General features: G+C 37.9%; 3 protein-coding genes across 3 annotated transcripts in view; all 3 read right to left on the reverse strand.

Annotated features, from left to right (window-relative positions):
- The window catches only part of LOC126373095 (semaphorin-2A-like), a 624,036-nt gene that overhangs the window by 548,659 nt on the left and 62,656 nt on the right, over positions 1-12,721 (reverse strand). The gene's annotated exons all lie outside the window — the stretch shown is intronic.
- Positions 3,158-8,430, reverse strand: LOC126373442 (fumarylacetoacetate hydrolase domain-containing protein 2-like). Its single transcript, XM_050019601.1, has 5 exons — positions 8,270-8,430; positions 7,044-7,266; positions 5,383-5,547; positions 4,198-4,364; positions 3,158-3,544 (listed from the first exon to the last, which is right to left on the reverse strand). The coding sequence occupies exons 1-5, from the start codon at positions 8,428-8,430 to the stop codon at positions 3,331-3,333; spliced, it is 930 nt and encodes a 309-aa protein (XP_049875558.1). The 3' UTR covers positions 3,158-3,330.
- On the reverse strand, positions 9,363-12,591 carry LOC126373443 (fumarylacetoacetate hydrolase domain-containing protein 2-like). The gene is made up of 5 exons (XM_050019602.1): positions 12,587-12,591; positions 11,579-11,801; positions 11,080-11,244; positions 10,235-10,401; positions 9,363-9,543 (listed from the first exon to the last, which is right to left on the reverse strand). The coding sequence occupies exons 1-5, from the start codon at positions 12,589-12,591 to the stop codon at positions 9,363-9,365; spliced, it is 741 nt and encodes a 246-aa protein (XP_049875559.1).

Here is a 12,721-nt window from a genome sequence, read left to right on the forward strand (position 1 = left end):
ACAAAGCCATACTAGGACTCCTGAAACCTCCTCCCCTCCTCCTGGGACTTATGAAACTTTATCACTTCTAAAATTCGAATCATGCGCAGGCGGGCAGCTATTGTATGTAAGTATGTATGACTACATATGAGTTCCGTAAGTGTAAACGCACCGTAATGAACAGTCGCCGAATTCGTGACACAACCACATAAAATACATTTTGCTTTTCTGATTGTTTGCAATCACGATCGCCATGATAAACGGTTACCAAAATTGTGTGTTCCGTTTATTGACTATGTGTATTGCATAAACAAATTGGTTACTTTGTTTTCGTGCAATTGCTGATGCAAATACGCTTTTGAAAATAACTATTTGCGACCGCTAATGTGGGATTATGATTATGCAGATTTTGTTTTAAATATTTGATGAACGGGGTGAAGGACGGATCACCATATTATTAGTACTACGATCCTGGCGTCCCAATTACTCTAGCAACGATACCGACCTCGCCGGCTTGGTCGACCTTTCTCTCATTCACCACTTATCCCTAACGACCGACAAGGATCGGATAATTCTTTCAAATCAAATTCAAATTCTTTCAGACAACGCCCAGATGCGAGGTTCGCGCCTAACTGGGCACCTTCAGTAGGCCTATAGTCTAAAATTTTTGTACCGGGTGAGACTCTCCAGCGCTCCCCATTTGTCCGACCAAGTAGTGAATACCATCTGAGGCGAAGCTACCAGTACGTCACGTCACAAAAATAAACACAAGTAGGATTACTTGCACAATAAAATTACATTCCATAAAATATAAAATAGTATAAAACTATTTCTTATGCAAATACGAGATTATTCATGGACGTACAGTGCAATCTTTTCATTGCGATATGATAGCACATAATAGGTGTGTTAATTAAAATTTTAACAAGTCGTTAAATGCAATATGTGAACCGGCCGTGACTGAGTAAACAATAGAGTAAGAGTTATGCTTTTTTTTTGTTATTAGTTAGTCCAGTGATCCATATACGGGTCATGACGGACTAGCTCCATACGTCCATGACCCATACATGGGTCACTAAGAAATGACCACATACGCACTAAGGGCGGGTGCTTCACTTGGCTCTCGGGTAACTTAGCAAAGGTTGAAGTTATATACGGGACTTACAAGGAAGTCAAAACATTTTGTATGGGGACTGTCAACGTGTTAACCAACATCAAAAAAGGAGGTGGTTATGTACAAGGCGATTTAAAAGACTAACCTTGAAATGAAAATATAAGGTGAAAACTTGAACTTCAAATAGGTAACGAGATAATTCTTATAACAAAGCACTTCTCCAGTAAACACTGAAAGCGCGTTCATTTGACCGTTCCTAAGTATTCCTCAAGCTAGATCACGTGAACTGAAACAATTTTACAACTTGCAGCCAACTTAACATTTCATTGCGTTCATTTTTCTTTTCTTTCTTCTGTCTAACCTTTGTAAAGTTCAGCCAATTAGCCTGTTTCTTATTTCAGCCATTGTGCCTTCACTAAGTTTCAAGTCAAAGTTCATTTAAGAAAAAAGAAAAATTCACCACATTTTTCTTGTTGTATGCTTCTGCCATTACATTGTTTTGTTATATTTTTGAATAATTACGTTAAATCTTAACCCTTATTAAGGCAGAGGCTATTTAAAAACCACATAATTAAAATTAATTTACTGGAAACCCCTTCTCATTTTTAAGCTGAAATAAATATTATTTTATTACTAGAATATCTATCTTTCATTTCGTATCTTCATTTTATTTTTCTGTTTATGATTTTGTGGTAAATAAAGTCTCAACATATGTGGTAAATATATGCACTCTGCCCGTCAAGAGTAGCAAGATATAGTAACCGTTTCCATTATACCTACTTACTTATCTAGGATATTTTGCTACGCAGCACAGGTCTGTTATACGCTGATTTTTAGAAGAGCTATCATTACTATCGTTGTAGTACGAGTACAGGTGAGATAGCAGCCAAATGCCAGCCTTCTCACATATAAAAAAAGTATTTCTGTCTACTTTAATATAGGTATGTACCTACTGGGCTGGGTACCGATTCTGGTACAAAATTTATTATTGCAGACAGTGCTCAGCTCCAGTAAAATTACAATAACATCAAAGTTGCAGCATTATCTTAGCATCATCCCAGTTAAGTCGTTAGTTGTAAGCCTCCACTGCCTTCTAAATCCGCCGCCAAGTAATACCTATAATGTTTTCATTGTTGTGTTTCGGTTTGAAAGATAAGTAGGTTGGTCAGTGGTTTTGTTCTAGTCGTAGAAATGAAAAACTATAAATGAAGTAGTGGAATGGAAACAAACTGTTAGATAACACAAATCAACGAAACGGGCAGAGTGAAAATTTTAACCACATGTTTTTTTTTTAATTATTTGATGTTTTTTTGCTGGTAATGTATTCTACAATGCTTCGCGAACATGAAACTGTATTTAAATTTTACGTAGCACATGCAGATGCATGGGGCCCGTTTAAGGGTTAACAGCACCATCTATATTGTTTTTGGTGAACTTAGACAAAGTCTACCAAGGGATCACAAACGTTATATTAACCTAATTGCAAGACGATGGACTAATAAAATTATAAATGAAATTAATTTAATTGCATAACTTACACAATGAAGTATAACTTTAGAACGTCCAATTGGGCACCCTCAGGCCTGTTGTCCTTAATTTTGTGCGAGGTGAGAGCCTTCTGTCTGCCATTTCCATTCAATTTGGCCGCCAAAGTAGTTAATATCATGGTGGAGGGAATACCTACCTAAAATAGGTCACCTTATTAAAAGAATCTGAAGGACATGCATTGATGTCCTTAGAAAAGATTCAGTAAGATCTACTCTAAACCGGCGTGCGTGCATGAAACAATTGATGAATGTGGAGGAAGCAAGAGAAATATGCCAGGATCAAAGCAAATGGAATTCCATAGTCTCTGCTTACCTCGGTGGAAAATAGGCGTGAGTTTTGACACCAAAACCAAGAGACAGCTCTCTAGTAGAAGTTATCTTCTACGAAGGCTCTAGGGTTTTAATGATAAAGAAAACAATTATATTGTGTTTTAAATCATTGTATATTTTTTATATTTTGTTTTTAAATATAATGTACATACATTATAATTTTAAATAATTATTATAAGTTTACCGGTTGTACATCATTTCACAGTTCTTAAACTAGCTTTATTTAAGTGAGGAACTGCACTAATTAGTAGTTTTAAGTAGATTGCAGACCAAGAGCTTAGCTAAGTTTAGTGGGTGTGCAACTCGCTTAGGAGCTGTGAAACTTAAATAGGCCTACTTAAGTTGGTGTATAAAAATATATCAATACAAACAGTTCTTGTCAATCTTGTAGTTTTGCCAGGGGAAGTCGTCGGGTTTTATGTACCGTTCCACTCTAGTTTCCAGGACTCCAATTTTCTCTATCTCACTCCGAAGAATGTCGCCTGGCTTCATAAATTCTGGAGGGTTAGAATACACGCCTAGCCCACTCGGAGAACCGGTTAAGATTATATCCCCTGGTAGAAGAGTAATTAATCTGTAATATAAAAAGAAATATGAAGAGTATGACGACACTCGCGAGCAACCAAATCGATTCAACCGGCAATCGCAACAAACATTTTATTTTATTTTATTTAATATTTGCGAGACCAAATAGCACAAAAGATATACTACGTAACAAACTAAGCAAATAATAGGTTTCCACCTATATAAACAACGTGTACCTTACGTTTTGGTCTGGAAGTATTTTTTAAAACCACATGCCGATCTCAAACCTCTTTAGTAACAATATAGCAAAAAGGTACCCAGTCATTTTTAAAATAATTCTTGCTGGTTAAAAGTTGCGATAATGTGCTTTTAAGAGAAAAATGTCTACAATCTCAACTTATGGTAGGTAAGTCATGATAAAATATCCAGGCAAGTAGTTGCCATATGCGGCAAATCTACAATAAGTCAGGGCAAAAAAAACTCTCATAAGTTATTAAGTACTTAAATCAACTCAAATATACTTTATTGCACCGAACTAAATTTTAACAATCAGACATAACACATCAATACAGCACAATTTCGGCGGCTTTATCTTTTATTTATTTATAAATACTCTGAACGTACTTAATACATACTCAGTATAATATAAGACATACTTGCTAAAAATATACCTAACCATAATCTAAAGAAACTACAACTTACTGTGTTAATCTTTCGATTATTGCAGGGACTTTATATATCAGCTGATTAGTGTTGCTCCTCTGTTTGTTGACACCATTTAAACTGCACTTTATCTCTAAATTATCAACACTTCCCAACTCATCTAAGGTTACTATCCAAGGGCCCACAGGGCAAAATGTGTCCATAGACTGAAAAAAAAACCTTTACAATGTTAATCTCTCATTTTCTATTTCAATGATTCCTTCCTTACAATTTTCTTCTTCACAAATTTAGTTAGATAAAAAGTGAAAATAAAGAAAAAAGGTGATTCACTTTTCAAATATTACTTATAGGTAAATGTTTTGTTCTTATTTCAAAATTACAGTTTCTTTGCAATTTGAAATAAGAACAAATTGATATGGGGTACTAAAAAAAGTATTTTGAAACCCTGTTCTAGAATAATATGTAGGTTTCATAGCCCCCGTTTGGGATTGTTGAAAGTGCTTTAAAGTGAGACTTTCTGGACAATGATCACATTGAGCCGCTGGTCTTACCGGGCATATCATACGTGATGACATGTTAGTTCAGAAATGATCGGTATCGGATCGATATGGGCGTTAAGCTGAACCCTTATCACAATAAGGTTCATCGTATCCATCTTAGAACTTCGTATCTATAAGACATTTCCCTAAATAAATACGATCTTGTGTATCCCAAAAATACTACAGCAGTGGCCATACTAAGCAAACACGTGAGTTCACACTTTGCGTAAACGCTCTAATATTATATCGTCAAGTGTTTGAATTCATCGCGCCGCCGCCGCCGCGATTCCGTAAAAGAGCATCTTCTTTGTCTATCGTGTGGGTTGTGAGCCTCATCAACCTTGGTGTCAGGGTTATTACTGAGCCGCCAAAGGCCCCTGACGTGATTCAAGTAACGACTACGTACTCACGTCAGTAAGTAGTAACCGGGACCAATGGTTTAACGTGCCGAAGCACGGATCATCTTACTTCTGGACAATCAGGTGATCAGCTTGCAATGTCCTAACCAAACTAGGGATCACAAAGTGATTTGTCTCCACCGGGATTCGAACCCAGGACCTCCGGATCGTGAGCAGAATGCTCAACCACTGGACCACAGAGGCCGTTGTAAAAGAACATAATATATTAGATAGGCATTAGAGTAATAATATTCACTACAAATTCTTATAAGTACCGTAGAACCAACCTTGCCCAGTAAGAACTGTCCGCCATTTCTTTCTCTTTGCCAGTCCCTGGCGGTGACGTCATTCGCTACAGTAAATCCGAATATATACTCATAAGCTCTACATTGTTTCACACACGACGCCTTTTTGCCCATCACTATGCATAATTCTACTTCCCAATCCACTTTCTGCAAGAAAATGTTGGAAAAAAAATAATAATAAAATCGCATCGGATAGCGGCAGCCTGGCTTAAATGGCGGGAAGTGACTGGTGTAACCTGTGACAAACGTATGCCCGTTAAGCTCAAAGGCTTAGTGTACAAGAGCATGATCAGGCCAGTCTTGACGTTTGGTAGTGAAACGTGGGCAGTAACGCAGCGCCAAGTCCAGACCATTCAAGTCGCTGAGATGAAAATGCCATTTAGCCTAATAAGTACCTATAAATACTTCATCAGAATTTCATGTAACAAAAAGCACTTACATCATAAGATCAAAATAAATATAGCACACACGTACACACATAAACAGTATGGAGCATACTCCACCACGCTGCTCCACTACGGGTTGGTGGAGGTGTTTGGGCTAGTAGTCTGGGACCAACGGCTTAGCGTGCCTTCCGAAGCACGGAATCATCTTATTTTTTCGGACAATCAGGTGATTCAAGCCTGCAATGTCCTTACCAAACAAAGTACAGTCTCACAAAGTGATTTCGAAAATGTCCCCATCGGGAATCGAACCCGGACCTCCAGATCGTGAGCCCAACGCTCTAGTCACTAGACCACGGAGGCTATTAAATATAGCATGCACAAAAAATTTAGATAAACCGCAGTATTCCTTTGTATTCAGCAGTTAGCTTAGGACCTCTTTAAACGGTTCCCGGTTTCTTTTCATTCGCCAGGGTCTAGACGGCTTACAATGCATTTATTATGAGCGAGAGACAATTTAGACTCCTCTCTAATTGTTATTATTTCACTTTACTTTAATATTTCAACGATAGTTAAGCCTAGCTAGACAATGCATGGCTGAATATGGGTTTCTGGAATGATTTTGGACGAAGCCATACTATGTTAATATCATTTATGTATTTTGACGAAAATTGCATTCTTTGTGTTATTTTTTCTTGGGTGAAGTATAACAAAAAGTACTTACTTCATATATGTAATATTCATGAAATTAAATTCGAATATATACCTAAGGCATCATCATCATCAGCCCATTAACGTCCCCATTGCTGGGGCACGGCCTTCCCTATGGATGGATAGGGAGAATGGGCCTTAAACCACCACGCGGGCCCAGTGCGGATTGATGGTTATTAACGACTACTAATGCAGCCGGGACCAACGGCTTAAAGTGCCTTCCGAAGCACGGAGGAGCTCCATTCCCGAGAAATGCATTTTCGGAGGTATGTGACTTAAACTGTATTGGGCTGGTTTTCCCTTCGCGGGTTGGAAAGTCAGACAGGCAGTCGCTTTTGTAAAAAACCGGATCTGTCAAATCTTCAGGTTAAGTAAGCGGACCCTGTGAAAACCGGGATAATGCTAGAGGGATGATTACTCGTGTAAAAGCAAATATTGGCAGTTGTAGCGAATTGTGTTTTACTAGATATCTCCCGTCAAGGGGGTTGCCCACGAGGAAGGTGTGAGTTTCATAAGTTACATATTATATTAGTGTCAATATTCTCTTACGCATGTGATATCAGTCCTAATTAGCAACGGATCGCTTGGACCGATGACGACACTGGCAAACTTGCTGAAAATCACAGGCACTGGTGGTATTGGAATTTTATGCAGTTCGCAATGATCCTTATAGTTCAGGCAGACGCATATGACTTTGTCCATGCCGGTAATCGGAGCCTTCAATAGCACATCTTTCAGATTCTTCATACAACACGGTCTTTTCCATTTCAACCTGGAAATGTAATTCCAGAATGAGCGACTTTCCAGGTCCATTTCCCCAAAAAAATTTTGATGGCGCTGTGCAATATTGCCTTCGCTTAACCTTCTAATTTCATGGTTAACAGACAGAATCTTTGGGTATAAACGATGACCCTTGTTATAACACCAAGGCACAAAACACCATATTCTAGCTATTATTATTCCGACCAAAATAAAGAGAATCAATAGAGGTAACAACAATACAAATCTGATCCAAATATCTAGCAACCATTATTTTTATGTAAGTCTCAATTACATTATATTTTTAAATAATTATGTAACAGAGCAATGAGAAAATATGTAATTATCACGCTAGAGTTTTACAACGCCATCTATATATTTTTTGAGGATTGTGGCCTGGAAAACCCCTAATTACATTTCATTAATTTCGACGTTATGAACGACGTAGCTCTAGTGGATGTGCAGCTTGGAACCAATATGTATTTTGCAGGAAAGAAGTCCCATCAAATTCAAATATAGCTTTATTCAGTAGGTAACATAGTTTCACTTTGAATCGTCAATTTTTACATAACGAACATCATAATTTATTTATTTATTATTTATTTTATTTATTTACATTTCACGACTTTACAGTGCAGAGGCGCCAATGCGCCGTGAAACTTTAAATATAAACAATAATATAATTAAACATATGAAACTTAGGTGTAAACAATAGCGTACTCTTAATAATAATGGTCATCGAGGGCAGTCCTACCTGCTTTTGATAGAGAGTAGAGAGAGCTCGCTTGAGACAGAGAAGGATAGAAATAAAGAAGGACTCTATAAGGCAGAAAAACAATTTTGGCATTCTCTTGTCTGTGAATAAATCCCACGCAAATTGTCATATCCGTTCTCAAAACAAGTCAAACAATACGAAATAATTGTATATCTAACACAATTATTTAGCTATAATGCACGTTTCCTATGCCTCTTTAAAGCGGCGTATAAAACCTAATAAAAAATAGAACTTAACTCACTCCTTTAATCTTTCTAAATAGTAATCGTTCTGTAAGAATTGTAGCATTGTATGTGGCATGCCTTGTTCCCTCAATCCAATGTCTATAACACACTCGTCCTCGAGATAACCAAGTCGAATATCTTCAGGGTGTTCCTTAGTTGTATACTGGATGAACTTCATACTTCTTGTTTTAATACTTAAGGATTTTCTTACGTAAAATTTTGATCCTGGTTGATTCTTCGTTGCAAAAATTGTTCGATAATACGATAACAATTTTTGCAAAAGAATCAAAGAGTCGAACCTTGGATGCACCGGATTTGTCGCCAATCACTCACAATTTGACAATTGGGTACACGACTGTCAACGACTAGCAAGAAGATAAATTATAGAGTGCTAAAAATATATATGCTAGCCAGACTAAAAATGATCAAAAAGCTTTTATCTTTTCTGTATCTTCCTGTTTGTTTGTATGCCAGCGTTATGACAGTAGGTCATGTCGTACCAAAAATATCTCATGAAGTATATAACTAATAAATACACTATGTAAATATGGAGTTGATGTTCAGTCCACGCAACCATCAATCGCGCGCCCTTACCTGACACATATACTTCAAGCGGTGACAAGAACTGTCGTAATAATGGCATTTATTTTCGAATTTGTTTCGGAATTCATGTTTGGACCATAAAATTTGTAAATCATGATAATGTGCCCAGTGGTGAAGGAAAACATGGTGAGGAAACCCACATTCACGAGAAATGTTTCGGCGGTATGTGACTGGCTGGTTGGAAGATCAGACACGTAGTCGCTTCTCTGTACAGTCATGAGCAATATCATGTACGCACTTTAGAACCCTATCAAACTATCATATTTACGGTTTAATTTATCAAAAAAGTTAATGTGCAATGGTTTCAAAGTGTCTACATATTAGTATTTGTGACCGTACCGGACAGGACCTATTAAATCTTCAGGTTAGATAAGCGGACCCTGTGAAAACGGGATAATGCTATGGAGATGATGAAAAAGTTTAAACTAATATTCTTTTTATTGATCTTTATTGTAAAAATATGTATATATGGATACAAACACTTCGTCAGATCCTTGGCAATGTACTTCATTGGGGATAATCGACGGGTTTTATGTACCGTTCAACTCTAGTTACAAGGACTCCAATATTCTCAATCTCACCTCGTAGAATGTCACCCGGCTTCATAAACTCTGGGGGATCGGCATATATGCCTACTCCACTTGGAGAACCGGTTAAAATTAAATCTCCAGGTAAGAGAGTCATTACTCTGTAATATGAAACAATTATAGGTACCCCAGTCAAATCTTACACAAAAAGTACATAATAACGCAAAGGGCGATGTATAGCTGCATTTTTGATATTTTGTTTCGACCCCTTAGCACACCCCGGACACTTCATACAAACAACCTCGTTTTACACAGACACACGACGATTGACGTTATCGTACACGCGTAACTGTGTGTGTGACGTTTGAGGGCTACTAAATACAATTCCTAATTAAACCGTCATTTCGCTTAGGTAAGTAGTACTACTTACGAAAGAAGCTAGAAACTAAACTATACAAAATATAAACAACGGTCCACGCGCAGCCTTCACAGTTTTAAGTACGACGGGGGGGGATACCTAGCTCAACTCACTCACGCTGGTGGGGGACGGAGAGTTGCCGTTCTATTATTATTCTTTATTCAATAACGAAATTAAATAATTAATGCATAAATATAGTCAAACTGCTAGATTCCTTCCTTTCAGCATTTTCTTCATTTTTAACGGTTTTTTTACCATAACATGAAAACTACTATACCGGTTTTGAATGAAATAATGGATGTAAATAGGTAATTATGCATTTTTTTAAATATCATTGACGATGTTGCTTAAGATGAAACACGCTTGTCTAGCAAGTGCCTATTTACTTTAACAAGACTCCAAGATTATAATATGACTACTCTGTTACTACTTACTGTGTTATTCTCTCGATTATTGCGGGGATTTTATGTATTAACTGACTAGTGTTACTGTTCTGTTTGGTCACACCGTTTAAACTGAACTTTACGTCTAAATTGTCGATATTAGCGAATTCGTCCAAAGTTACTATCCAAGGCCCTAAAGGGCAGAATGTATCCATCGACTGAAAAAGTAAGCTTTTAATACTCGGGGTTGGTAGATAAGTTGGTAAACATATCTTATGCTTCACATCCTCTGTGTTTAAAAAGGTGACGCCTTTAGAGTAGGATTTTGTCTGACATGGTGATAACCACTTGCGGCTGAGGCATATCACAAATGAAACTTTGTTTAACATCCTGAAGTTCTAATCAAGATGCATTCGCTTTAACGCTAACGCTCGCTGGCGTTCGCTAACGTACCTCTATAACCCGCGCGAATCTAGACGCCTAGGTACCTACGTAAGTCTTTGACGCAAGTTGTTCAATTAATTTGGACGGATTATACGTGGGTGAGCGTCAGTGTGTTAGCGTAAAACCGAATGTATTTTAGCTACAACCTCTGGAATAACTTTAAGTGTCACTCAACGTTACCGGTTTCTACTTACTAATATAAGTACGTAGTCGTTACATGAGCCACGTCAGGTACCTTTGGTGGGTCAATAATAACCCTGACACCAGTGTTACTGAGTTAGCCAACCCCATTGAAAAGACTCCATGTTAACTAGATGTAAATTAATGTAGAGTGCATAAACGTCTTAATACGCATATTACCGTGTGTTTGAATTACCTCGTCGTATATGAGTCAATGAGTAAGTCGAACTCGTCGCCACCAAAACAACGCCTCCTTATAAAATAGAACCAACCTTGCCAAGCAAGAACTGTCCTCCATTTTTTTCTTTCTGCCAGTCCCTGGCGGTGACGTCATTGGCTATGGTACAGCCGAATATATACTCATAAGCTCGACATTTATTCACACATGACGCTTTCTTGCCCATCACTATGCATAATTCTACTTCCCAATCCACTTTCTGTAAGAAAGTACTGGATTCAACTCTTGTAATTCATGTAAGTAGATGTCAATTTTTTTTGACGTGACTTATCGTTTTGCTGCCGATGGCATTAACTACTTAGCCGGAGAAATAGAGAGTGCCGGGAGCTCCCACCTGGTATAAAATTTAAGACAACAGGCCTGAGGGTGCCAAGTTGGGCGCGAACGGAAGTTCAGGGTTCTGTTGCGATGATCAGAGCGTCTTCTGCGGGGATCACTCTGGTGGACTGATAGCAATAAGCGCTGAATGAGGGAATTCGCCGACCACGCCGGCGAGGTCGGTATCGGGGTGTGTATTGTCATTATTCTCTTACGCATGTAACATCAGTCCTTATCAGCAAAGGTTCGCTTGGACCGATGATTGTGCTGGCAAATTTGCTGAAGACCATAGGCACTGGTGGTGGTGGAAGTTTATGCTCTTCACAATGGTCCTTATAATTCAGTGCGACGCATATAACTTTGTCCATGCCGGTAATAGGAGCCTTTAGTAAAACATTATCTAATCGCCTCATGCAACATGGTTTTTGCCATGCCAACCTGGAAATAAAATTCCATGGGTAATGAAACTTATTTTTTTTTTAATATTTGGAATAGACTGATCAACCGGTTCATTGAGGGGAAGCCTGTGCCCAGTAGTGGGACGTATATAGGCTGTTTATGTATGTATGGCTGATAGAACTTTAAAGCTTTATAGATCCTGACATACTTCTCTTGTTTTCACATTCATCAAATGTTTCATATACGCACGTCGGTTCAGAGTAGATAATAAACCTTTTCTAATGGCATCCCCAATTTATTATAACAACGTACGTCCTTCTAGATCTTCCTCTGCCAGACCTACCAACAACCTTAGCTTCATATACTGCTTTCGTAATCCTATTATCCTTAGTCCTCTCTACGTGTCCAAACCAACTTAACTACAGAAAGTCTAGTCAAGTGTTACAGGCATATCTCACTCTAACTACCCTACTACTCTATCTTACTATCTTACAGATACCCCAACTGGTTGCGCAACTTTTGTTGCCGGCAAGCGAATCACGAATAATTTCTCACGGGTGGCAATTATGGTGTCTTTTTAAATCTTAGTCACTGAATCTTTTTCTACCACATCTCTCTCTTATCACAATTTTTCTGTTGTTTGTTTTTAAAAAAATAAATAAACTTACTCCTTTAATCTTTCATAATGGAATTTGTTTTGTAAGAATTCTAGCATTGTATGTGGCATGCCATGTCCCCTCGTGCCAATGTCTATAATAAAATCTTTCTTCAGATAACCAACTCGAACATCATCAGGGCTATCCTTAGTTGCGTACTGAACGAACCTCATGGTTTTTTTTTCGCTGCTTGAAAATTTTCTTATTAACCTTCTGTCTAACATTTTTTGTAAATGAATAAAAGAGATGAGCCGTATAAAACCGACAATTTGGCTATTCATTAGTGTTCACATTTGAAGTGTT

This window comes from Pectinophora gossypiella, chromosome 15, assembly GCF_024362695.1.
Source record: "Pectinophora gossypiella chromosome 15, ilPecGoss1.1, whole genome shotgun sequence".
Taxonomy (NCBI): domain Eukaryota; kingdom Metazoa; phylum Arthropoda; class Insecta; order Lepidoptera; family Gelechiidae; genus Pectinophora; species Pectinophora gossypiella.

Excerpts from the sequence above, each read along its gene's own strand:
- LOC126373443 (XM_050019602.1), bottom strand. Across the intron at positions 10,402-11,079 it reads GACAGTTCTTGCTTGGCAAG|TCGATGGATACATTCTGCCC; the intron begins GTTGGTTCTATT and ends TTACTTTTTCAG. Across the intron at positions 9,544-10,234 it reads ATAATCGAGAGAATAACACA|AGTAATGACTCTCTTACCTG; the intron begins GTAAGTAGTAAC and ends TTCATATTACAG.
- LOC126373442 (XM_050019601.1), bottom strand. The coding sequence starts at position 8,430 with ATGAAGTTCATCCAGTATACAACTAAGGAACACCCTGAAGATATTCGA. Across the intron at positions 7,267-8,269 it reads TATTTAGAAAGATTAAAGGA|GTTGAAATGGAAAAGACCGT; the intron begins GTGAGTTAAGTT and ends TTACATTTCCAG. Across the intron at positions 4,365-5,382 it reads GACAGTTCTTACTGGGCAAG|TCTATGGACACATTTTGCCC; the intron begins GTTGGTTCTACG and ends TTTTTTTTTCAG.